Source organism: Vidua chalybeata, chromosome 3 (assembly GCF_026979565.1).
Source record: "Vidua chalybeata isolate OUT-0048 chromosome 3, bVidCha1 merged haplotype, whole genome shotgun sequence".
In the NCBI taxonomy this organism is placed as follows: domain Eukaryota; kingdom Metazoa; phylum Chordata; class Aves; order Passeriformes; family Viduidae; genus Vidua; species Vidua chalybeata.
The window spans coordinates 12,377,292-12,404,331 of record NC_071532.1 but is presented as its reverse complement, the minus strand read 5'-3'; the positions used below and the strand labels follow the sequence as shown (position 1 = coordinate 12,404,331).

General features: G+C 40.0%; 1 protein-coding gene across 1 annotated transcript; it reads right to left on the bottom strand.

The window, feature by feature from the left end:
• Positions 1 to 717: 717 nt before the first annotated feature.
• Positions 718 to 27,040, bottom strand: ZNF318 (zinc finger protein 318). Its single transcript, XM_053938393.1, has 10 exons — positions 26,675 to 27,040; positions 21,516 to 21,661; positions 15,995 to 16,628; positions 13,506 to 14,930; positions 10,949 to 11,048; positions 9,923 to 10,209; positions 6,560 to 6,763; positions 5,990 to 6,089; positions 4,884 to 5,002; positions 718 to 4,496 (listed from the first exon to the last, which is right to left on the bottom strand). Exons 1-10 carry the CDS (start codon positions 27,038 to 27,040, stop codon positions 1,743 to 1,745), a joined length of 6,135 nt encoding a protein of 2,044 aa, XP_053794368.1. The 3' UTR covers positions 718 to 1,742.

Genomic DNA, 27,040 nt, shown 5'->3' with positions numbered 1-27,040 from the left:
AAAACCAAGAAGCAACTACAAAGGACTTTTCTATAAATCAGGATTGAAGCAATCTCTACTCATGGCCCAACTCCATTTTAAAATATCAAAGCATGTCAAACCTTGTTTGCTTTGGTTTTGACAGTCAATCAGCTATCTGATGAAAGTAGGGCAACAATACTAACAAAGATTTCCTATATTCAATGCAGTAACTGCTTGACATCATAAAACCAGCTCAAAGAGATTTTCTCAAAACTCTCTTCCCTTCTTAATTACCTTTTTACTGTTGACTCGACCATTTATACTAGATTTCCAAATTCAGCTTAGACAGTTCTTACATTTCTTATATGAAAACACCATAAAACTCTGAGAAACATTTCATACCTTCCTCACACACAGTCATGGAAAACAAAGACAAATGGTGATTTTGCCTTTTCCAGAGGTCCATGTGCAAGTACTGATAACAGAAATTCAAGCTCTGCTGGGGTCCCTCCCTGATGCCCCAGCTCTGGTTTTATGCAGGGTTCAGGACTTCAAACAAGCTTCCACTGATGATGTTGGCAGTAGTTCTTCCATTGATTTCAGCTGGGAATAAACTGGTTTTTATTGAGCAGGCTAACTGTTGAGTATCTTCATCCTCTACAGTTTCTCAATTTTATCAACTACTACAGGCGTCAGAAACTAATTGAAAAAAACCACTTTTACTGAGTTAAGGAAAAAAGAAAACCAAAAAGAAAGCCTTGTTGACCTCCATGTTTATTTTTTAAAACAATTTACAAATAAAAATGTTATATTTATCCAAGGAAACACATTTAATACTTTAGTCTTTAACAAGCTATACAAATGTGAACCATCACACTCAATAGCTCAAGGACCATTCAGGGTAGGCATGCATGTGTCTGTGTCACATGAAGCGAGTCCAATTCCTGACACCAGGGTTCTGATCTTCTACTTCTTCAGAGCTGGTCAGCTGCTAAATGATTTAACACAAATAGTTACTGGATCACAATAAAATGAAAGAAAGCCCATTTCAAATCACGTAAGTGACCTCAATATGTCTGGTCCAGGTGTCAGGCCACAGAGCCTTACCGATTAGTTTTCTTCTCCAAAAGCCAGTCAGGACAGATTTTCTCCCCTTGCTTAGTGATGTGGCATCCATACATGTGCTTATACAATACAGTGAAACACCTTAAGTACAGATGTAATACAACAGTAATTACAAATCACAGAGACAGATAAACAGACAAAATTAACCCTAAACACATTCTTGCATTTCAAACAACAAAAGTAAACAAACCCATGCATTACAGTTCAAAGAAATTTTCAGTTTAGGTCTTCTGCAAGTCTCCATTTCCTCAGTTCTAAATTGCTGTTCTTGAGCTTGTCTCAGCAGCTGGGCTACTCAGAGTGCTACTGACACAAACTGGGTGAGCTGGAAATCACCCAGGAATGGTCAAAGAATAAAAGACCCCAAAATAAAGAAGACGTACACATTATAAACAAGATTCCATTTTAATAGCAGAGTGTAGAAAAGAAATTGGCAAAAAAAAATTCACATGAAAAAACATTTTACACAATTAATTATGTACAGAATAAAGTATGTGGCTGCCTTCTGATGATTTATGTTTCACTTTAGTCAAGTCCTACCACAGAATGCAAAATACACCCAAAACTCTCAGTTGGAACAAAAAGAAAAACAAACAAAAACCATATACATAATCCCAGCTCTGGCTCCTCAAATATTGGGACTGGCTGGGTTTACTTCAACCCACCGGGCTTTCTGCTATGCTTTCAGCAATTCCTGAATTCACTGTAGCTTCCAAACTACTGTCAGGAGCTTCTGTTTGCTCAGTCTTCTTGCTCTGGATGGTGCATATTCTCTTGCCTCCTGAGCCACCCACCTTCCCATGTGTTTCTTTGAGCCCAGGCATTAAAGTTTCCACACACCCAGATGCCTGACCTTCTGTGCTGCCTCTGTCACAACTCAGTGCCAGCATTTCAACAGTGCCACCTTTGCTGTCCTTCACTGGCACAAGTATCTCAGACGTGGGAGAAATGCCCTGCATTTCTAGAACTGGCATGACCACTTCTGTAGTGTCACTATTTGAGGTCTGTGATCCAGGCTGCAGCATAGGTTTCTGAGAAATCCGTGTGCAAATTTTATCTTCACAACTACCAGAAGTCAATGTAGCAAAATCAGTAATCTCTGATTCATTCACTGTTCTTTCAATGCCCAGTTTTTTAAGTTTACTGGACTCCAGCCTAATGGAAGCAATGGTTCCTATTTTTGTGACTTCTTCTGTATTTTCCTTTAAAAGTCCTTCTGAAAGGATGCCGAAACATTCATGTTTTACCTTATTGCCTACCAAATTGAAATCAGTGCTTTTCAATTCAAGGTCTGCTTTCTGGGAGGGAGTCTTCATGTGTTTCACATCCTCTGACGGTCTCTTGAAAAGAAGACTATCTGATGCTCTTGCATCAGATCCAGTGTGTCCTAATGACTTTTTTTCATTTTCAGCTACTAATTCTAGACTGGATCTGAGTTCAACAATGTTTGAGCAGGTAGTGACTAACTGTTCAACTCCCTGCTTCTGGGTTTGGTTATCTAACATGGTATGGCCTGAAGGTTTAGGTTGAACTTTTTCTTGAGCTTCTAATAGGGTACTTTTCGTTTCTGTCTGTCCCTCTGTCAGTTCTGAAGCATTAACCTCATTAGAACCAGATTTTATTTCTGGATTTGGAGTATTTGATAGATCCCAACCACTTTCAGAACAAGAATCAGTTGTGACTATCTGTTCTTTTCCATTACTAGTTCTGGAAGTGCCCCAGACCAAGTCTGGACTATCAGTTTCTGAGTGAGTTCTACAGTTATCATTTAACTTTTTCTCTACCAAATGGGAACTTCCCAAACTTTGAATTTCGTTCTGTATCTCAGGTGACAAGGTCTTTGGGTGTAGGCTATGCTTAGGCTTTAGTGCTTTTATTTCCCAGTCTTTCATCTCTGTCTCCAAGGTACTAGGAACATTTGTGTTTGTAAGTGGAGTTTTATTTCCGTCTTCCTGTCCAACCTTCTCTTGGACCTCAGTTTTCTGTAGAGCACAGAATTCCAGACTGCCTGCCTGCTCTCCACCTCCTGTATCAACAAGTCCAATTTCTGCAGGCATCTGGATACCAGAAACAGGTTTTTTTTCTGGTAATTCTGTGACTGACATTTCTGATAGGTGAGGCTGAAGTGATTTCTTGTTCATTTCAGCCTGATTTTCAACAGGAACCAAACTCCCTGTGACTTGATTATTACACTGTGAAGAATCCACATTCTCAGAATCCTCTTTCAATGAGGATGAACTACTATTTGTTCTGTGATTTGCAGATAAATCTGCAGGTTTTGTTATGTTAAGGTTTTCTCCATTTGGAAGCGCAGAACTTGCAAGCTTGCTGTCAGCTGAACCCTTTCCACCACTACTATAGAAAATATCATAGAGATCTTTAGCATTGGCTGTGGCCAAGCAAGAATTTCGTTTCTCTATCTTTTTTGCTTGTTCACTGAAAGCAGTTGAAGGTGGTGGTGGTCTCACAGGCATTGCCAACATTGTCTGTTCACTTTCAGACACACCTGGAGCTACTTCATCTGCGGGGATGAGAGATGCCGGCTGGACTGCTGGTGGAGGATGAGGTGGAGGTAGTCTATCTGCTGTCTGAGAAGACTCATTTTTCTCTGCTGCTTTCAAATCCTCCTCTGAGCCTTTTAAAATTACTTCTTCTCCTCCAAAAGCCTTTGATATGATTTCTGGAGGCAGTAGAAGATCTGCATTTGTTTCTTTTACTACTGGCAGTGGTTTGGTGGTAGTTCCAGAGGATTTTATGGATAAAAAGGTGTTCAAAGGTGGTGGTTTACTAACTGTTGCAGTACTAGACTTCCTGAAAATCATGGTGGGGACTGGTAGATTGGGGAGAATTTTTGTTGGTATCGGTGTGGAAACAACTGGTATCCATGGGCTAGTGTGTGGAATAACAGTTTTCCCAGAGAGCTTGATTTCAATGGGCTTGATATGGGATTTCACAGACTGACACTTGTTCTCCTCTTTGTTTCCTTCTGTATTCTCTTCTTTTGCAATAGCTCCTGGGGTTTTATCCTCTCTCTCAGTCTTTTTCCAGCTGAATTTCCCAAAGGAGGTCTGGCTTGGTGTTTCCTTTTTAGATTCCTCTTTCTTTTCTTCTTTCTTCTCCTCTGTCTTCTCTTCCTTCTTTAGCTTTACTGTGATACCTATTTTTCGCCCAGAAGTATCTGTTTTGCCTTGAGTTTCATTATTCCCTTCTCCAGACTCTGGGATGCTCTTTACTTCCTCCTTCTTTATTATTTTTGGGGTTTTCTCATCCTTTTCTTCCTTCTGTTTCTCAACCAGTTTCCGTTTCAGCTCGTTTTGCCGCCTGCGCTCTGTTTCCAGAACTACAGCCAATCCAGCTTGACGGTCTAGATTTCTCCTCTCTTCATAGAGTGGGTTTTCATCTATGTATTTCTGTGGAAATAAACAGCAACATTTTAGCCACCATTTCCATGATAAATAAATAAATTAATGCAGGTCTCTGACAATTTTGACTTGCTCAGTAAGTGCCATCTCAACACTAAGAGAACAGGGAACTTTTTCCTACCAAGAAACTGAGGTACTACAAACTGCATGCAGCAGTGTTGTTACTTTACAGTAGACATGTTTCAGCTTCATGCAGATAAAATATCTATGTTCTGGTGTACTGGGAAGTTCTGCTTATTTAGTTCAGTAGAATGTAGTGAAGATAACCAAATACATACACTCCAAGGAGTTAAATGTCATTCTTCAGGAAAGGAAGACAGAACAAACGGAACCTAATTTAGGGAATGTCTCTTTCCTAGTACATCAGTTACCAACCTTATACTTTTCATTGTGGGGATGACTTTTCACATGCTGCTCTGCTGAGATCTGATCTCCAAAAAATTCATGACAGAGCTGGCAATAATATCCAGTGATGGGAATCAGAAACTCAGAGCCTGAAAAGGCCAAAGAAAATTATCAGAGAAACAAAACCTAATAAATGCCAAGCTCTTAACGAAGTTGGTCAAAGAACAACAGCAAAACCTCCAGTAATGTTCTTTTTGGAACAGTTAATGCTGCTATCTTTACAGTTACACAGGAACCACCACCACCAGGAAAAAACATGCAAAGTGAAGAAGTTTATTACTATGGTTCAAGATTTAAGTGCTCTCCATCATATTAAGGTAATTGAGTATTCAAGTAGGTTAACATTTCCTACAGCCTTGATCTATTTTCCATCTTTGTGGTATAGTCTGCTGAAATACTAAATACCTGGTTTATAAAGAGAACACAAGTATTTTCTTTGAAGTTCAGCAAGACTGCATCCTTAGATAACTGCTACAGTTATCTAGGACACCGCAGATTCTTCTTTAGTGGGCACTAGTAGAAATATGTAAAAGGAGTTGATCACTGGCAGGCCTTTTAGACATTCATATTTTAAGTTCTATAATAATTTTCAACTCAGTTACAGCTTCTTCCATATGTCTGTCTCAGATTCTCTGTATCTGCACTATAACAAGTACTTATCGGTCAATTTTCAGGAAGAACTCTGCTAAAAATGTACTGAATGGAAAAGTGTACTACAAGACTGTGTGGAATACTGTGCAAGATCTACCCAAACACTGCCAACTATTGTGGTAATGCTCTGAATTCTAATATGTTGGCTAAAATTACTTCAGAACTACACTGAAAGACAACTGATATACAAAATAAAAAACTAATCTCAAAAAAGAGAAGAAACCACACTTTTCCTACACTCTTGCTTCAAGACCTTTTCCAAAAGAACAGTCAAGAAACTAAATAATTTGCCTTTTTCCTAATAATACAGTATCTATACATGCTGCTATACCAAGGTGAAGTTTTGAAAATTCCTTTCTCTGAGCAAGTGGGACTTGCTGGAGGGCAAAGAGGGATGACAGGCAAGTTAATAAAAATTAACATACCTTTGGCAGGAACCGTTATCTTATCAATGCGTTTTATGGACTCTTGTTTGGTCTCGCTCTGGGTCTTCGATGCCCAAGGTCTGTTGTAAGGATCCAGGGTCTATTTGCACAGTGACAGAGGTATATAGGCTCATATATTACACTAGCAAGGCAAGTACACTTGTTTTTTTCCTTTTTAATATTCTTTTAGAACACTGAACATTAAAATCAATGTGCAAATATTTACAACAACTAATTTTCCTCTCCTTTCCCTCCCATTTTGCAATTTACAATGACAAAATAACCTGTGAAAAATGTAAAATATAAATGGCCACAAATAACAGGTAAACATGTGAAACACAAGTGGCAACCGAACAAACTGAACACAGGCCCCATTTAGACTATTTGGAATACACCAGTAGCTGTACAACTGCTCAAGTCCAACATTAGGGGAAAAGAATTCGATAAGTTACTTCTTGGGTTCGTTATTACTTCAGGTTCTCTTGTAAAATGTAGTTCTGTGATGTATGTTTTAGTGTTAATATTCATAGCAATATGAAATGCACTTAGTGAAGGAAGCCTGCAACATACCTGTCTGTGTTTCTTATTATGCATGTGTGTGAAAAAGTCAAACATGGTCCCGCAGATGGTATTGCAGTCTTTGCACCAGTGGTTCCCTGCATCATAATATTCATAAATATTGGCCAACTGGAAAGGATGTTTGGAGGACTGTGAAGAGGATTCTGCAGGCTTCGGGCTTCTACCTCTCGATTTTTCATTAGTAGTTTTTGATTCCTAAATTGAACAGAAGGAAACACTTCTCTAAGACAAGGCAGGACAGACAAAATGCTCTAGAACTCAGAACCTGCCTCCAGCAGAAGCCATACACACAAAAAAAAATATATCACCTGCTTTTCAGCGCCCAGGTTAATTCCACTGTTTCAGAGAGCTGGTATTGCCGACTAAGATGCTGCGTGGCTGCAGTGAAGAGTTTCCAATAAGGGTCCCAGATGTAATGGCTGGATGGTTGTAGGTAATCAAGGAACCAAATGAACAAATTCCCTGTGGCATGCACCCTTTTGGTTTCACATAACAGTGAAACCAACTTTATTGGTTTCACATAACAGTTCCAATTTACCGTACTAGCCAAACAGTGCCCAGAAGACCTCAAATGGTTCCCCTAGAGGTATTCAGAAGTAACTGTAAAAGTAGCTTGGATGAAAGCAGAATGGAAAAGGAAGCAAAAATCAGGTGACTACAAGTATTTAACTCCATCAGATTATCATCTAATCTTTATCAGATTATTTGAGTGTTCCTGAACTCTCCAGAAAACTTATTGCTTAATAATAAAAGAAAGATGGCATTTTGTTAATTACCTAAGCATATAGGGTGAAGGATCTTGTGATTTAAACATATGATGTTTGCACTTACATTGATCTGTACAGAAAGACACCATATAGTGATATGCAGACATTTCAGAACTCTATCCAAAATTAATACTAAACTAAACTTGTAGCAAAACAAGTATTATCTGAAATATACCATTAATGAGCCCTGGTAATTTAGATTACAATAGTACTAGATGTATTTTGAGTTCTGAGTTACATTTTCAATGGCATAAAGTCCATCATGTTATCATTTTGCAAGGCAGTCTGGAAAGAACAGCATGTTAATTTAGCAGACTCTAGTTCATTGCATGTTTCCAAGTTATTCACTACCAGCACTGAACAAATTTATTTAAGTAGATTGAAAATTGTCAAATAACATCTGCCTTACTTTAAATTCCTTAACACCACTCCCCACAACATGCACTGTAAATCAAAGAATGAAGACACAGCCAGGCCACTATGCACCCCACAGATAGCCATATCCCAATATAATCTAGTTCTTGGTAGCAGAATAAGAAGTGACCCAATGAATATTTGCATGTATTCTGTCAGCAAGAACATAGCATACATTCTCTTGAACAATGAGATCAACTTATGATCTGCAGGAGGTGCATGGAAGGATGTTCACAATGTCACACAAGCATCAATGTTTATGTTATTTATAGACATACACCTATAAAAATACTATCTCAATCAAAACTTTAAAAAGACAATGCTTCTCATCCCACTCTTAACTCCAGTTTGTGCGTTACCCCAGCTCAAAGATGCCTTTATAATTTGCTACTGTTTAGAGCCTGTCTGTTTAGCACAGTAACACTCTGCACTGACTGTGTAACTACAACACACAGACACAGGGTCAGCAGCAAGGGACCACAAGGTGCCTTGCAAATAAGCAGAAAGGCAAAGGCTTTTGCCCTCAGGTTGGCAAAGTCAACCAATCTCAGTGTTGAAAGGCCAGCACCATCTTTCTTTTCATGAAAAAAAATTAATCAGAACTACAACATGAATTTTAGAGGCTAAAGGCCATGTCCTATGTGCCTACATATGTATAAAAATATTAAATGTTCCTGTCCAGGACTCACAATTTTCCATGTTAAAATAAGGAACTATGAAAAGGAGATCAAGTCATTATGGGTTTGGACGACACAGACAATGCAAATTAAAGTAATGAGAAATATATTCACACATATCTCAAGAAAAGAAAACAATATAACTTAATGCAATGTAGGACTTAACAAATATTTTTGCCTACTTTAGTTTTATAAAGTGGTGACTGAAGCAAACGATTTGTTCAAGTAAGTGGACAGTAAACTTCAGAGATGTTTCAAGAAACAACAAAAAACCAAAAGCAAGTCTTTAAATTCAAGATATCTAATGAGTTCTCAGACCACAATAAAGCAAAAGGAAAATTTTACAGGATAAACAGATTTGAGTGGCTTTGGAGGAAATACAGAATCACAAAATGGGTAAAGTTTGAAGGGACCACAGTGGGTCACCTGGTCCAACCTCCATGCTCAAGCAGGGTCAGCCGAGAGCACACGGCACGGGATTGTGTCCAGATGGTACTGGAGTATCTCCAGTAAGGAAGACTCCACAACCTCTCTGGGCAATCTGTTTGAGTGCTCAGCCACCCAAACAATTAAGAAGTTCTTCCTCACATTCAACTGGAACTTCATGTGCATCAGTTTCTGCCCATTGCCTATTGCTTGACACCACTGAGAAGAGGAACTTGGCTCCACGTTCTTGACATCCTCCCTTCAGATAAACTGATGAGGTGCCCTCTCAGTTTTCCTTATACCTCTTACCCTACCAACATCTTCCTCCCTGAAAAAAATATATATGCTAAGATCTACATAAAATTAATCTACAATTTCCCATTAGCTATTTCTGTTACATATTTGAATAAACATCTGAAAAGCAGGATAATTGATTTCCTGAACACAAGCATAACCTTTCAGATGGTAGTATCCATCCTACTTTGAAAGTAAAACTATCTTCTGGAATGCAGTAAGCCTGTTCTGGTACATCCAGCACAGAGTAGTACAGACCATGTCAGAGAGACCATATTGAACTGACATTTCTTAAGAGAGAACATATGTATAAATATGTAAAAACATCTTATGCTGACCATCATCTTTAAGTCTTGTGGTTTGTTACTATCATTACCCAGTGAGAAGTGCTCCCAACTTTCAGAGAGCACTGCTGCTATAAACACTCCTCCCAGAAAGGCCATGACAGAAAATATGTAGAGAAAAAAAGTCTGTCCTCCTGGTATGGTATTGAGCCCAAACAGCTACACACAATCATGATACTGTTCAATCCAACCAACATCTCAACAATACCAAGATAAAAAACAGTAAGTGGTGCTGAATTGCACAAAACCTGAGGGACATTATATACACTGATACATTGACTCTCACCTGTATGCACCATCAAAGCCAGTGTATGAGATGTGGTAATAAATGACATCAAATGATCCTTTAGTAAATGTTTGGGACTAGCTGTCTCCCCAGTGCCCTCTTCTCTTAGTGGGAAACTCATTAGCACACAAACTTTAAGACTTTACCTTGTTGGAGGAAGATGTTTTCTCTACACCTTTTGCATTTTCTGACTTGCTGTTCTTTTCTGAGGAATCTTTAGTTTCCACAGATGGTTTCCGGGGTTTTTCAAATATGTTAATCCCCAGGATTTGTGCTACTTTGTCAAGCTCAGACTGCTTCTTGTCAGCCGCATCAGATTCTTTATGTAGCTCTGCAATTTCCTTCATAATATTCTCTTGTAATCTGTTCACCTCAACCAACAAAGGGTCTTTGTGTCCGTCCTTCTCACGACGTTTTTTCCTCAACATCTCGCCTGAGCCAATTAAGGAAGCAGAAGAGTCAGAAATGCAGCAGGAAAACTGACTTTAGATCTGTACAATAATTCCAGCAACAAGTAAAATACTAATATAAAATGTTATGGCTAAATCTTCGCTATAAAGTTGTAAAGATGGAACTGACTCTCAGGTACAGCATCACTAAATCTGCATGATATGCCTCTATAGGGACTACCATAACACACAGCCTAAGAGAGGCACCTCCAGAGTATCAATTTATAATCACTATTTCCCTGTGTGACAAAACAAGCAAAAGTTAAATTGCCTATTCTAACCTGAAATTATAATTTTATAAAGGTGAGGGAATTAAGTATTTACTCGGACGAAAAAATTTTAAAGACACAAAAAATTAGCTCTCTTGAGAGAACTTTCCCATCTCCAGATAAGATTCATGAAAAATTTAAATGCACAATAACATCTTCAGTCACTATTTCTCACTTCTTCTGAAGAAGCACTAAAATGCATAAAGTACAATTCCTTTAGCTTATCAAGCCAAGAAGATGGAAGAGCAACTGCTCAAATTTTGATGTAATTCATCTTAATATAGTAACTAGGTCACTGCTTTTTCAAGAGTTGTGCATTGCCAGGAGTATGAAAATACATTATGGACTATTCTTATTTTGGTCCTCCTTCTCCTGTTAGATACCAGGACTTGTGACACATCCTAATGGGGGAGAAAAAAGAAGCAGGGGCTGGGAGGGTAGTAACGCACTTTACCTTGCTGTTTACGAAGCCTGTCCAATTCAGTCTTGAGATAGTAAAGCTTCTTCTGCCGTGCTTCTCGATCATTCTTCAGTTTTTCTCTCTCTTCTATCACCTAAATAAATTGGAAGGTGTCTGGATTTTCTTCTCTTCCCAACACAAGTTTAACAGTCTTGCAAGAATGACAGGAAGAACTCAGCTTTCCAGACAGAGAACACTCCTCGCTATTCCCAAAATGTTCTTGAGTATTTTAACACAATAAATACACCTCTCCCTCTGTATCTGAAAATAAGTGTATTGTGTGGTCATGCCTCAACCCAGTTTGTAGGATTTTTTTTTTTCTTTTGGGCAGTGTATTCCTCTAAACTGCTCTGTTTGTTGCACCACTTCCCAAGGTCCCTAGGCACAGCTGACTATCTTCTACAGGGCAAATCAAGATCAATGACAATGGTTGTTCAAAACTCATGTAGAATCTCTACAGCTAGCATGTTCCATCACCCTTCACAGCCCTTCACCTTGCCTCCTGCTTTGACTCTGACCCATTTTAGCTCATAGTTAGGTGTGCTTCAATCTGACATGAAACATCAGGATGAAATTTGTTTCTTGTTCAATAAGGTAAACTGTGGCATGAGGAGCTCACAAATTCTTTTTTCATTGGTTTTCATTTATTCTTATAGAAGGAAACAAAGCAATATGCTAAAATGAAATCTGAAAAGTTCTTTCAGTTTCTTTTCCAGCTTCATTTTTCAAGAGAGAAATTCCTTTTTTTTACCTTCACAAGGCTCTTAAATCTTACTATAGACTCTTCCCTTAACAAACAAGTGATCTTGACTTCCCTAGACAATCTCTTCTACTATAGCAATGTCAACGTTGGCAGGATCCCTGAATCCTTCCTGAAGTAGTTCTACCAACACAGTTAAGCTACATCTTTAACAACATAAGGAGTTTTTTAAATTATTATTATTTTGGTTTTGTATGCTATTTTTTTAATCATCAAAGCACCATTCTCTCCTTCTGAGTTTTCTGCAGCATGGGGGCATCAAGTGGAGCATGCCAATTTTTATACTCCAAGTCATCCCAGCAAAAACCCAGTGGACTAAGCCCAAGACAAAGATTTCTGTAGTGCAGACAAATCCTTAGAAGTTCTACCAAGATGCACAAATGAGCTACCAAGGTATGTCAGGGCAGAAGAAAACCACACACCTTTAGCCAAGAGAGCTCTTCCAAAGTTACTAAATTTCATTAAGAACAAAATTTTAGCTATGTCAGCTGAAGAAATTATTATTCCTACAAGAAGTGTAAGCTCACTTATTTGCTGATGTGGCACTTCATACAAGTGAAGAAAAGGCTCTTATAATAAAAGATCATATTGCAGCCTCCATACCTAAAGGGGTTTGAAAGAAAAATGTGTACAGATATTTTACCAAGGTCTGTAGTTACAGGAAAAGTGGCAGCAGTTTCAAACTAAAAGAGGGCAGATTTAAAATAGATATAAAGGAAGCATTTATTTACAAGGTGGACGGTGAGGCATGGAAACAGGTTGCCCATAGAGACTGTGGACTCTCTAGCCCTGAAGTCTTCAAGGCCAGATTGGATGGGGCTCTGAGCAATCTGGTCTAGTGGAATGTGTCCCTGTCTATGGCAGTGGAGTTGGAAGGAGATGATTTTTAATTGCCCCCTCATACGCAAATAATTCTGTGCCCTTATTTTAACAATAAAGACCAAGTGGACGCCAGTCTGAAAACTCAACTTTTGGGCATCATCCAGATCTTTGACAGTTGTGTAAGTACAGTTTCCTATTTTAAAATACATTCTTCCCCACTACTCTCTAATTATTGTACAAACCAAGATAATTAAAAGAGGAAAACACTAACACGTATGACCTGAACTGGTGTCAGAGCTGCCAGGTAGTTTCCCCTAAATTCTTCTCATTTTGTGATTTTTGTAAGAGAATTAATATAAATGTAGAGGGAAGGTTGTATGTGATGGTGAATGATGATATCCTTTAGAGTGTATTTAAGAATGTCTAATACAGGTATAACCATGGTATTTTGTACAATGCAGCATGTCCTGATGGAGCTCCTGTGTTTTAATTTGTGCCTCCTGTGTCTTGTTCTGCCACTGGACATCAGTGAAAAAAGCCATTTAATTTTCTTTACACTGTCCCTTCAGATTTTTACATATCCCCAGATATCTTCAGGTATTTCAATATCTAAATTTCACCAGAATAAAGCCAAGCTGTGGCCACCATGTGTTTTCTCTGTAAGATTTTGGCTGGTTCAAAGAAATTCAACTTTGTTTTTGATTTCATCTGTTCTGCCATAGCTGATGGCATACAACTTCGGGAGATTTACAATGCATTTTTTACAAGTGTCACCGATTAATACAGACAAATGCTTAGAAATCTTTAACAGAAGTAAACTAGGTCAAACTATTTTTAAACTGGAGCAGAGGGTTAAACTGGAGCAACTCAGAAAAAAAAAAAATAAAAGGTGCACCTGAAGAGAAAAAGCTTCCACCCCACCAATCATGTAATCCAACACATTCTGAAGTATCAGAATACCTAACATACCTTCTGCTTTTGAGCTGCCCGATTTTTTTCATCCGACATCCTTTCTGTGGTATTTTTGAGAGGGTGTGACGACAGACGAAGGGGTGCTTTGGAATGAGAAGGAGTGGTAGGGACTTGAACAAGCACAGAACCATCTCTTTTTACATCAGGGACATCCTTTCCCAGAGAGACTGTCTCAATTACCCGGAGATTGGGACGTGTGGGGTTCGCTGACATGGCCATAGTAAGAAGACCATGAGCTTCTGGTAGCGTAGGATTAGGCTGTTGGGCAGTGGGGTACATGGGCCAGCCAGGGGCTGCATAGGCCATATAGTGCCCATATGCATCATATCCTGGAGGAGCCATTGTGGGAGTGGGATAGTTTTGGGGCATTTGAGCAGCAGTGTAGTGGGAATAGCTGGGAATTTGGTACTGGGAAACAGAAGTAGGTGTAGGTGGCAAACCAGCAGGAGTTGGTGGAATTGAAGGAATGAGAGAGACAGAAGGAAGAGGCTGTTCTGGTGCATGTGGAGGTATCTCCTGTCCCACTGGCTTGTTCTTCGTATAGTCTGATTTCTGAAGAGAGGACGCATCTTTAGGCTGCTGGAAAGAGCCCGGAGGTGACGCTGAACGCTGCTGGCCCGACTCAGGAGAACGAGTGTCACTGCGGCTGCGGCGCAGCTCCCAGGCGTCCAGTCTGCGGGTGTCTGAAGAGCGACGATCCGGAGAACGAGATGCCGGCTTTTTGCCATGAAGGCGCTCCTGGGTACGAACAGCCAGTTTTCCAATTTCAGCAACACCAATGTCAAGTCCAATGGTTTTGAGTAAGTCGTGGATCTTTGCATACTCTGCGTTTGGCTCTTCTAAAGGATCCATCTTGACAGCTGGAGCAGGAGAAGGAGGTGGGCTCATTTTCTGTATTATTATCTCATTGCTACAACTAACTGGGGGCTTCTCTGCGGGGACAGATTCAATTTTGGTCTCTTCATCCTCATCACCATAAAGAAATTTCTCTTCATCCTCAATGTCAGGAAAGCTACGCCTCCTCTTCTCCTGAGCACTGACAGAATCAGCCATCATGCCCAGAATTCGGGAGAAACCACTGCCATCCTGACTGGCCCTCTCATGAGGCAGCAGGAAGTCAGTATGGCGATCAGTGGGCTCTGACTTGGGTTCTACTTTTTCTTTGTGACTTAAGAAGCTTCCAAACTTCTCTTCAAACATCAAAGTGTCTTTGGGAGGCCCAGAGAGTGGGTTCCACTCACACAAACCTTCACACAACTCCTTGTTTGAAGACTCCACAAGAGAGCTTTTGTTAAACCTTTTGAGAAAGTTTTCCACTTCAGAAGCAAAAGGAGCTATGTTGTTGCTCTGGGGCAAAGAAGACTGACTAGAAAGAAGAGGAAGATCCTTGCTGGGGGCTGGACTGCTTGAAAAGCCCTCGGGCTGAAAGAGAGAAGATACTATTTACTGCTAAAGCACTATGCACCTCACAGAACAAAGGAACGTGTTCTTTTCTCCTTGAGTTCACAGCTGAATAAAAGTGTTAGAAGAGACAATATGCAGTTGAAAGAGAACACAGAATATTACAAACCAAGTTGCCCAATAATTCTGGAATGCAATGTCCAACAATGAATGCTTATCTCAGAGAACACACAAAATCACAATTATATTTCACAAAACTTTTGCAAGCATAAGAACTGACAATTTTAAACTGAAACCCTGTTACATCATTTTGGATATGCTTTGAGTTTAGTCATAGTCACATAGGATTTCAATACCTTAAGTCATATAAAAGCTACTGCACTGGGGTAATTCTCATATATTCATTTCTTCAGATATTCATAATTAATGCCATATTAAATAGCATTTCCAGTAATAAGTATGGGATGGGATGCACAGTATCTAAGCACTCCTGAGATAAATATGTCACTGTCAAACCAACACTGATCAGTAAAACAGGCAAAATCAAAGTGATGTGTGAAAATACAGAAAGTCAGTTTATCACAGTAGTCACAGCCACTTATCTGTCCATTGCTCTAATTTTGAAACTCAATTGGTATAGGTTTGGTACAAATTAAGTAGGGCTGATCCCAGTCTATAGTTCAAAGGGAAAAAAATAAGGAAATTTAAAAGTTGTTTTCAAACAGAGGTATTGAGGATGCATTAGGCAGTTCTCTATAAAGAAACAAGAAAGAGACTGCAACGGGGAAGAGCTTCAATCAATATCCTGACTGCCTGTGGTACTATGAGAGTCAGCTTTTCTATGAAAATTGGCCCAGATTTCTGCATCATGGGCTGAATTTCCACAAAGACATTTTGTGCCGTAACCATTTAAAGTTTCTAACCCACTTCAAACTTATACCGCCCTGCAGAAAGATACTTGTCCTCTTAAGGAAAGGGAGACAAAGATTTGGCTTTCCTATTTTGGAAATCAAACTAACATTCTGTATCATGAAGTAACTGTTTTGGAAAGTAGAAGCACACAGACAGACACACAGAGCCCAAACCTGAACAGCAGACTCTACTTCCATCTCTATTCGTTTCTTCAAAATAGATTTTTTGGGCATGGGTGGGATTTCTTCAGGCCTGTATGTATACCGAGGCTCAGAAGTCTGTAGTGTGTTAGTCAGGCCAGGGATCGTGTAGCCAGTGCCTGAAACATCATGATTCGAGTTTCTACTGCGCTCTTCTTCTTCTCTTTTCCTCCTTGCACGGTCAAGCTCTCGGAATTCTTCATTCAGGTACGACGGGCTCAGGCTTCTACTACGGCTGCGGCTTCGCCTGCGGTAGTTTCGTGTTCCTGATGAGAAACCCTGATGCTCTCCACTCACACCATGCATCTTCTCATCCTTTTCATACCGTGGACGCTTTATTTCTCGTCCCCTCTCCTCTGCCCTCAGTGGGTAGGGGGATCTCCTCAGTTTGTCACCATCTCTGTCAGATCCACGAGGCAGCTCCTCCCGACGGCCATAGTGTGGACTGTAATCTGAACGGTGGAGGAAAACATCTCGGTTGCGGTAGTCTTCATCGTGCCTCGGAATGAAGGGACTTGAAGGCTGATCTTCATGTTCTGGGTATCTCTCAAGGCCACGAGAACATGTGAGGCCTCTGGTGAATATTGGACCGTCAGCCATATCATCCCTGTGTGAGAGAAACACAGAATAGAAGTACCTGAATCAGAGTAAACAACTCCTACTCAAGGGTAACAAATTTCCAAACCAGTTTCAAAATGACATCTCCCTCACTAAACAGAACCAACATTTTATGTATTTAAAAGGCACGGTAGAGAGGGAGACTTTTATTTTTAATAGTACTGTACATCCCTCCTAGGAAGTTACCTGCAAACACAGTCACATGAACAATTCAACTCATACTGAGGAATAAGAGCCTTGAAAAATTGACAGGATGGATTCATTTCTGTGAATGTGAGAGACTACACGTTTTAAAAAACTCTTACTATTGTATTTCAGACCACAATCCCTTTCCTCGCCTCTCCCAGTAAGATGCCAAGGTCAGATTTCCTATGAATTATTCAAGGTATAATTCAGTTTCACACTGGCAAGTGCAACCAGATCCTCTTTTTATCTTCAGCTGTGGACAAGGACCACAAATTCTATCAACATTTTCTTTTGCAACAGATATGCAGACAGCACTGTCACTAATCACATGAACCCCATAACTAAAAGGAAGCACAGTTTCTGGTATCTATAAACCAAGGAGATTAAGTGTAATGGTACCATTCTTCTGTGCCAGCCCCTGCATTATTACACATAGTGGATGTGCAGCTGTCACAGCATCAGAATAACCAGCTTCTTCCTTGGAATATCTACTTTTGGACCAATTCCTACAGACACCTACAATTAGGGATACTTTTTAAACTATGGCCTTTTTCTTTCCTAAAAACTTTTCTGGGACTTTTCTTTAAAATTTACCAGCTGCTGGTTTTACTCAGTGATATTTCAAAATCTAGCAAGATCATCCAAGAAACAAAATGTGCTCCCTAAGTGACATCAATGAGACAGAAGACTCTTTCCTGAGTGAATCAATTTGAGATAAACTATGTATAATGGCCTGAATCCACAAAAATCACATCCTCCTACTCAAAAAGGTCCCTCTGTAGATTTGAGAAGGGACAAATCAAGCCATGCCAGAAGACATCTTCAAAAAAATCTGCAAATAAATTACAGCCCCAGTTTTTCACAACAGACTAAAGAATAACAAAGATACAGAGATGCATAGACAAAGTCTTTTTCTTGGGTATTTTCATAGTTTACACATGCATATTTAAGAACAAAATCCACACAAACCTTCACTTTACCTTGCATCATTGCAAAGCATTTATTAGATACTTCATCAGTCCAACACATAAAACAAATCTGGCATGCACCTGTATCCATTGTGTTGAATGGCATCTTTCCAGTTTTCAGCAAACTACACATATCCCAAAGCAAACTACACACATCCTCCTCCAAAAGCACAAAAATATCTACAAATAGCTAAATTAAATTTCATAAATAAATGTTGTTTTCACAGCCTGCATAAAGGTATGTCTATTCCCAGTGGGACGTTTTCTGAAAGCCTGCTAAACCTGTGCAAGCTGCATGGACACACTTGATGGAGCAACAGATGTGTTTCACCATATACCTTCAGCTGATTTTTGTGCAAATAAAATTATTTAGATGCATGTCTGACAGCTGTCACCTACAATTCAAACACTCTGACTGGAGTGACAAAGCACAGGAATTTTTAATTATACTTTGGAAAGAAAGAAACAACAGATCTACTGTATTTAAAAATATCAAGACATTCCAAATACACTTTGAACAGCTAAAATGCAAATTTAAAACCTGAAAATTAAATACAGCTGTGGGAAAAATGATTACTTGCCTTACAGGATTGTTTGAAACATGTTTTCTGTGCATACAGTCCAACAGAGTTACATCCCTCTTAAATGGTTTGGATGCTTTCAGCCAGTGATGTCCACTACTGGCTACTGCATCCCCGAGAGAGGATACAAGGTGGTACCACTGTGACCATCCCAATTCCTTCACCAACAAAGAATCCATGAATCACTGGAATTTGAAGTTTCAAAGATGGAAAACAGACCACAGACTACACACACATGATGCCTCAGAGACCTACAACTAGCATAAGGTAATTTACTTTTTGGCATGTTTGTTCACATACACAGAAATAGAAATAAATAGTGGTATTCTGCTTTCAGCAATCATCAGGACTCCACTTTAATACACAGTCTTTGAATAGGAAGTCAGATGAGCTGCTCATATTCAGGCCAACTGTTATTCTTGATACCATGCCAAAAAACGCTATTTCAGAACACAGCTTAATGCAGACCAAGTCTCTGCAGTGATTTGGTCTATCTTTTGTATTAATCTCAGATGCAAGAATTGGTGGGATGCTCTCCATAGCTTGTGCCAGCTCAAATAGTAGTAGAATGTCTTAAAAATACTGAGAGCTGGACAGATGGAAGATGGGAAGAGAGAAAAAGATTTGTTTTTCACTTTGACAGGCTGAGATTCTGGAAGACAAAAATGCACTTATTGGTCCAAGCAGGAGACTGAAGCTGCTTAGGGGACCTTGAAGACACAGTCAGCAGCATTCAGTGTGCCTATTTAGACTTGTGCAGGAGACCAGCTTCCCTAGAAACTTGGGGCAAGTTCTTACAGATGTTTTAGGACAGACCTGCATGGGAACACACACCTTTAGAAAGTCTCCTCGGGCATCCTGAAAATCCACTGCTGCAGGAGACTCTAAAAGCCTCTCTGATTTCCCTCCTTTGGTATTTTATTTCCTTTATAGACTAATGAACATCTCTACTCTCCCAAGGCCCTATAAATTACAGAGAATAATGTGTCAAAGTGACTGCTTGAAATACCAGAGTAGTTAGCAAAAATAGCTGAGAATAACTAAATTCAGAATTATTTGCTCCAATTACTTCAAAATTTGAGGAGACATCTTCAGGAAACACTTTTTTCTTTTGCCTTTTTTTTTATTAGAATGAGAACATACCACATGCAAAATAAAAATGTGATAAGAGTAGTAACAATAAGGACCATTTTACAGCCCAGTGATAGATATAAAGTCAGTGTTCCAATACCAGGGCAGCCTCTCAGGGAGGGGAAAAAATACATGATGAAAAATACTTGACAAACAATGCCCTTAACCAAATACCAAGTGTCTTTTGAAAACAAATAAAATGGCTAGCAGTGAAGAAACTTAGAATTCAAAAGTAGTACCTAGATGATTTAGGAAAAGTTAACATGTGACTTGGCTGTCACATACTTCAAGCTTCTGGACAAAGGGCATCACTCAGAAAAGTGCAGCCAGCACAGATTAAACAAAAAAACAAAACAAACAAACAAACAAAACAAAACAAAACAAAACAAACAAACAAACAAAAAAGCAAATGTAACAACATGAAGTTCTTGTGTACTTACACTACAAATACAGGGAAATCACTTAAAGTCTACATAGTCTCACTTTGTTTTCTTCTCATTCTAACTCATCTGTCACTTTTAAACGTTCTCTGGAGTCTATTCTTACCATTCTGTTTCATATGTATGGGTTCTGTAATAAAGAAGTCAACTTTTGTGATTTCTCACTCTTACGTTAAATAAACTGTGCTATACGTGATGTTACTTCTAACCATGCATCAGCACCATAGAAGAGGTGAAATCTAAAATCTCACCGGAGAACATGAAGCAATGGGACAAACACCATCACCCCCTGTCCTCAAATGTTCCTAATTTGCAAGAGAAGTGACACTTCCCAACATATCACTTCCTTTTCCTTCCAACCACTGTACTCTCCCTGAGCATATCCACTCATTTCATTTAGAAGACTGCAGACTGCACAGGGGATTTACAAATCAGACATTGAAGCCAAGAGAACTGAGTTAAAGGCATAAAAGTGACAGTACCAAAAACCAAACTAATTTTGTTGTCTACACAAACTCTCATTTTGTTTTCTACGCTGCTGAAACTTAGCTTCACACCTGAGAAAGACAGGAAATTAATTTATTTTGCTCACTTCCCTCTCTCTCATCTTTTCTTTTTTTTAAGTTGATGATATTTGCATAAAAAATGGAAGTAGTAATTGTTTATTTCTGTGCTGGATGCTTATCCCTGATCTGAAAGTGCAACTGTATGCTCCAGGGCACAAGCTATGCCATTTTTAATTTTGCAATTCAAGACAAAGAGAATTATTTGCACAGTTTTCTGATTTTCTTTCTTTTGCCAGATTTTACTGGTTCTCCTACTGAAGGCAAAGAGTTCCTACTTGTATCTACTAATATTTATACTTCACTGTTCACAGCAGTGAAGTATTTTAACACAAAACAATTCTCTCCATTAACTGTTTCCTTCCAATTTCAGTCAAGGGATCTTAAGAATTCTAACACTTCCTTTATAATGCATGAGACTGTCTATGTTCTCTTCTGCAAGGTTTTTAAAGTCAAAATAATAATCTCCTTCAAGCTGCTTTAGAGTTATCTTCTAGACTAGTCTCAAAAATCAGCAAAGTAGACAATTCCTCCCAATAAATGAGGAAAGTGAAGCTTTACACTATCCTTATATTAAACAACCTTCCTTTAAATAAGGACTAGGTAGATTCATAAGAAACAGAAGGTGGCTGAAGCAGTGAAATGACAAATGAAGTGTCTCCATGTGACGTCCCTCCGTTAAGGGGAAGGAAGCACCCGAGGGATTGACATCAGACTCCCTCCTGCAATATATGATGTGCACGCTTAGTTTATATGGGATTTAGAAGCAGCTGACAAAAATTAGAGAAGAAGTATCTGTTTTGAGTTACACAGGCAGAGACTTTCATTCAGGAATTCTCTGCACCACAACTTGCGAGAGGCTGGGGGAATATTCCTGCGAAGCATCACTACATGCTTACCCTCATTCCCTAGGCATTCAGTGGGCTAATGAGATGTTTGGGCTCATCCAGTAGAGCCATTCCCATGCTGTTTCACCCACGTGAATCCCCACCTGCAGAGGACCGTACCTGTCACTCAGGTTATCAATTGGTGAGCCCAGTCTATCAGGCAGCCTCCTTCGCTCCGGCGTGCCAATGCAATACCGGTCATTACCAACAGTAATCCGCAAACTGTGTTCCAGGGAAGACTCAGAGCGGAGACTCGGTGAGCGCCTCTGTAAATTGAAGAAAGAGTGCAAGCCCATCAATCAGGGGATTTTAATCTCAGCTACAGAAAGGAAAGTGATTCTGCTCTGCTTAATAAATTTGACTTGGGGGGATGGATCAATTAAAAAACCAAACTGGAACAACTGTTCCAAATACTTTGATTCTATTTAGTTACTAAAGAAAGGGGAGGGTATTGACTGCATTTAACTTCTCATCCCAGGTGCTGATAACATGCTCTATATTTAACTTATCTAGAAATTTTCAACGCAAAAAGACACTCATAAAGCACCATTTTGGAAGATATAAAACCAAAGAGAAAGTCACAAAGTCCCAAATTTGCTGCTGTTCTCCTTTCTTTGTAGAGAAGAAGCAGCTAAATAAACATTGCATAAAAAATAGTGCCAGGAATTTCTGAACAAAGTGTCTGGATTTCTGGCCCTTTACAACTTTAGTAACAACATGAACCAGTGTAAACAAAGATTTTCCTAGCAGTGATGTTTTTAACAGCTTTCCTCACCTCATGCTGCTTTCAGCAGATAAACACAATATAATACTAAAAACACCAATGCCACTAGAAACACCTTCTATAGGTGTCTAACATTCCCACTACCGTTATTTAAAGCTGGTAGAGATAAACCAGAGTAAAATAAATAAAGTTGCCTCTGAAAAATCTACAGCATAGAAGACCTGTGCTCATTGCCTCTGCACAGACCTTCCTTCATACACATACACAGTACACAAAACACCATCACTGGTAAGTTATGTTTAACTAGTTATGCCTCACATTATTCTAAAATACAGCACTGGAACACAGGACTGATCAGAGTTAAGGGGAGTTCCATAAAAAACAGGTGAGACTCCCTAAAGACAGAGATACTTGATTTGCTTTTTAAACCAACACAATATAGATTCTGCCTAACACGAAGCTATGAACCAGCTTCAGTTCTGCCAAACCAGTCATGCACTGCACTCCGCTTTTACTGCTGAAAACTGCAGTAGCAAGCAGCAGGTGCACTGAATTGTCCACATCCACCCTGAGAACATGCAGCAGGTTCAGCTGAATCCTCCAAGAGACCAAAGGAACAGTACATAATCTCCAACAGAAGCAAAAGAATTCCTTTACAAGTTTACCTAACAAAATCCACTTGCAGTACAAATCTGTACTAGAATCCATTGTGCACATAGCTTTATTCTAAGGTAACATATTAGTGATTTCTGTTTTGTTCATTAAGCTGAATCCCAGCATATATCAGAACACACTTTAATTAGTTTTGAAGACCAACTGTCTTGTCCAGCACAATACAATCCTGTAACAGCCTGGCTGAGATACAACATATTCGAGGTGCATGTGTTTCATACAAACACATTCTGACTTGGGCCCGTTGTAGCACTGAATTTTGAGGGCTGCCTCAAGAAATTACTATCTTCAAGGCCATCTTCTTGTCATCAAGACTGTGGGCATACAGATGACAATCACCTCTACTGAAGACAGAGAAGTGATGATTACATCTCAGAACAAACTCCGGACAAAGGAAAGAAATACTTTACATTAAGAATGTTTGGGATGTTTGGATTGCTTATGACTGATCTATACAAATTGTCCACAGACAGCAGTTAGTGCAGTAAATATTTGAACTTCATGTTTTTTTAATATATTTTTTTTAAACTGGAGAAGTTCCACTTTTAAAAGGTTTTTGTATCTGGAGCACTGAACACCACCACTAGTCATACCTATGTGTGGACTGCACTGCATTTTTCTCCCTTCCTGTTCTGTCACCTAAACCACAGTTACCACTGCCATATTACTGAACAGGTTGCATACCTGCTTGTCATTTCTCCATCCTCTGTTGACCCCACATGCTCCAGTCCTCTAATCTCAGCCAATTTTCTTACAAGAAAGCAAAGAAGCTAAAACAAACCTTTAAAAAGAACAAGCACGCAGGTCAGCAGGGATAAATAAAAGCAATATGTGTCAGCCTTGCAAGAACAAATAAAAGTCTGCCAAAATCTCTCGCTGTAAAGCCCTGACCTTCCCCTCCTCCATTACATTTCTCAGTACTCACCCCAAACCTTTGCTGTCACTCCATGTTCTTCCAATCACCACAAAGTTTTCCTCAGCTAATAAGAAACTAACACCATCCCTACCTACAACATCCAATACATGGCTCCACTGCCAGCGTCCCAGTTATGCACAACAAAATGTGTAACAATGCTGTAACCTGGAAATGCATGAAATCCACCTCACAAATAATAACAATTTAAAAAAATCACAACAACAACAACAAAAACCAAACCAAAACAACTCCCAGAAACAAGAAAATTCAGTAAGAAATCTCCAAGGCTGCTGCTTTCATATCTCAATTCATATGTAGGATAGGGACCTTGTACTCAAATTTATTTTCTCCATTTCAAACCCATGCACTTATCCCATCAGTGTCTTCATTCTACATATTACATCTCCCACCATTAAGCATATATTCCCCTCTTCCAAGTCCTCTTTCCTTGTTGCAACCTAAATTCCTCTTCCTTGAGCGTCTGAACTCATGTCATTTCAGTGACAACTCCAAAATCCCACTTACTTATTAGTTATTTGTGTAACTTCCCATATCTGCACATTTCATATTCTCAAGCTTCTGAAGAGAAGAGAGGGTCTTAAGTCATAAAATCCTAAAAATCTTATTAAAACTTTACCCCAACCAGTCATGATAACCCAACATATCTGCTGTCTGCTCTGTTTCCATCACATTTAGTGCCACTCTTTGGAAAATGACAGCATAATCCCAGCTTTTATCTTTCTCTAATTAGCATTACTTTTGTAAATGGTACTTTAAAAAAAAAAAAAAACCTACATACATATTCGTATTTTATGCTTTGTAATATCACTTTTGAAGAAGAAGTAATGTCAGTTGTCAGTCAAACACCTGTTGGGGGACAAAAGCTTCCGTGGAAAAAATGTGGATGTTACACTCTAAGAATTACTTACACTGGGCTTTAGCAAACGCAAGAGTCAGCACAATATAGCTTGAAGAACTCTATTTAATTGTCTCAAGATCTCTTATTGTGACAATTGCTTCCTACAGAAGGGCTTTCCTTAAATGCAGTAATCCTGTAAATAAACAAAAAATCCATTTGGCTCATCAGTACAGCATTAGCTAACGCCTAATTTCTAGGATAAATAATTTTTCAATCCTTCTCTGAAGTTAGAACAGGCAAGAAAAAAAACATTATTTTGCAACAATTTGCTGACATGACTGATTTAACTTGAGCCAGGAGGGTGTAAAGTAACACTAGAAGAGCAGCATTTGTCAAAAATAATGTTTGTATAAAGTGGATGTTTTTGGTGGCCTTCCCCCCCATGAAAAGGAGTGTGAGGCTTCTAGTCAAAACTCCTAGATCAAATTTCTCCAAGTCTGAACCACCAACACAGTCAGCATTGAAAGTTTAGTTACAGCCAGCACAGGTTCACAGCCTATCGTGGATACAGTGAAATGGGCGACTGAGTGATGGTGATGTCAGCTTAAGAAAGTGATGTCCCGTATCCCAGGCTGCCACCCATCAGTTGTGAACATGCAACTGTCCATCAAGCCACAACACAAGCTGACATGAATCAGATAGAAAAACATTTCCTTTTTAAAAACTACTTATTTTCATCGTGGATGTTACTAGTAATGCAATTTGCAAGGGTACCATACAGGAAACTAAAGAGGATGGAGATAAGGGTGAAATACCATGTGAAGACAAACGGACAGAGGCAAGTTTCTTAGCCTGGCTTGGCTTAACTGTCCAAGACAACATTATCTTCCTGCATCTCCAGGGCAACTCACCTTGCAATACGAAATAACACCAATACCTGAATTTTAATGTCACTACAATCACTCGTGACCTCTTCTATGGCTGCATCTCCAAAGAAATCCAGTAAGAACCTATATCACCACAAGAAAGGGCAATCCCCATTCTCTCTTGGGAGTTCCACCAAGCAATGAACCAGCAAGATAACACACTTTTGTTGAACTGACTTTCAGCTACATTGTTTCCTCACATCAGCCCACCCTGCAACTCACAAATCCATGCCTGAGCACACGGGAGAGGGCAGAATATACTGCAGAGCAAGAGGGAAAGGCAGGTACACCGTTCTTTGCAACTGTATGTGTGCTGGATTGAGTGATCATGCAACCACTGCCTAGAATACCCCAGTATGAAAATCTCTTCTTTCACGGTAGTTCAAACTCACAATGAACTCACTACACATCACAGCTCAGAGTCACCAGACAAAACAATCCCTGCATCAGGGAGCAAGAAGAGAAAACCTAAGTGAGCGAATCCCACCCACATTAAAAAAAAAAAAAAAAAAAAAAAAAAAAAAAAAAAAAAGTCTTCACACTTTGATTTATTAGGAAGGTGTCTGCATCCAAGATGCCACCTAGCACAGATACCAAAACAGAGCTTCGCATGCCCAAATCAGATTTTGCCATGACAAAGTGAGAAATTTGGAACACCCTGTGCACAGCCTCAACTACAAAGCAGTGCCTACCAAAGAATACCTCTCAAAGACATAAATCAGTAACAGTCCTCTTTGTATGCCCGCCGTGACAGCAGGAAGAATTCAGACAAACTACTCATTCAACATGCTGTCTAAAAAGTTATATTCCCATAAATTAAACGATATTTATGTACTAATACAACCCAATGTGTTACATGGAGGAAAATTACATCCTCTGCCTTAGCAAAAAGCATCATCTTCGAATCTTCTCTAAAATGGCTCTAGCCAGTAAGACAAATAAAAATGCAATGGAAACGAGTGGGAAAACATCACTTAAAATGGAAATCAGTATTTTTTTTCCCCCCCCCATTTGGCTCTCTAAGGAATAGGGGGGAAACTGCCGCTCTCCCTCCGCACAGGGAGAGCCCGGGGCCGGTGTAATTTTGCAAGGACCTGGCCGCGCCGAGTTTGTGGCTGTGACAGCCCCCAGGGGAGTGGGCAGGGCCCGCACCGAGCCCCCTCGGTGCACGGCAGTATTTACCCGGCTGCTGCTGCCGTCTGCGTGCTCGCTGCCCCGGCGGCCCCGGGACCCGCCGAGCCCCGCTCCTCCCGGCGGCGATGGCAACCTCCGGCTGCGGTGCGGCGAGGGGGACCGGCGGCAGGGCCCGCGGTGGCCCGATGGGGAGCGGTGGCGGCGAAGCGGCGGCGGACGGGGCGAAGCGGAGCGCGGCGGCGAGGCGGCGGCGCAAGCGGCGGCGGGCATCGGCGGGGGAGGCCGGCCGTGGCCTGGCCCCGGCCCCGATGTGCTGAAGCGGGAGGCGCGGGACGCCGACGAGCCGCCCTCCTTCAGCCGGTGGGAGGAGGACGAGGACGAAGGGCCGGAGCGGCCGCTGCTGGAGCGGTACAT

Bases quoted from the DNA above. Each gene is read 5' to 3' on its own strand.
- ZNF318 (XM_053938393.1), bottom strand. From the start codon at position 27,040: ATGTACCGCTCCAGCAGCGGCCGCTCCGGCCCTTCGTCCTCGTCCTCC. The intron at 11,049-13,505 runs GTATGTTAGGTA...CAATTTATTTAG, and splicing joins GGGCAGCTCAAAAGCAGAAG to GTGATAGAAGAGAGAGAAAA. The intron at 6,090-6,559 runs GTATGTTGCAGG...CTGTGCAAATAG, and splicing joins ATAATAAGAAACACAGACAG to ACCCTGGATCCTTACAACAG.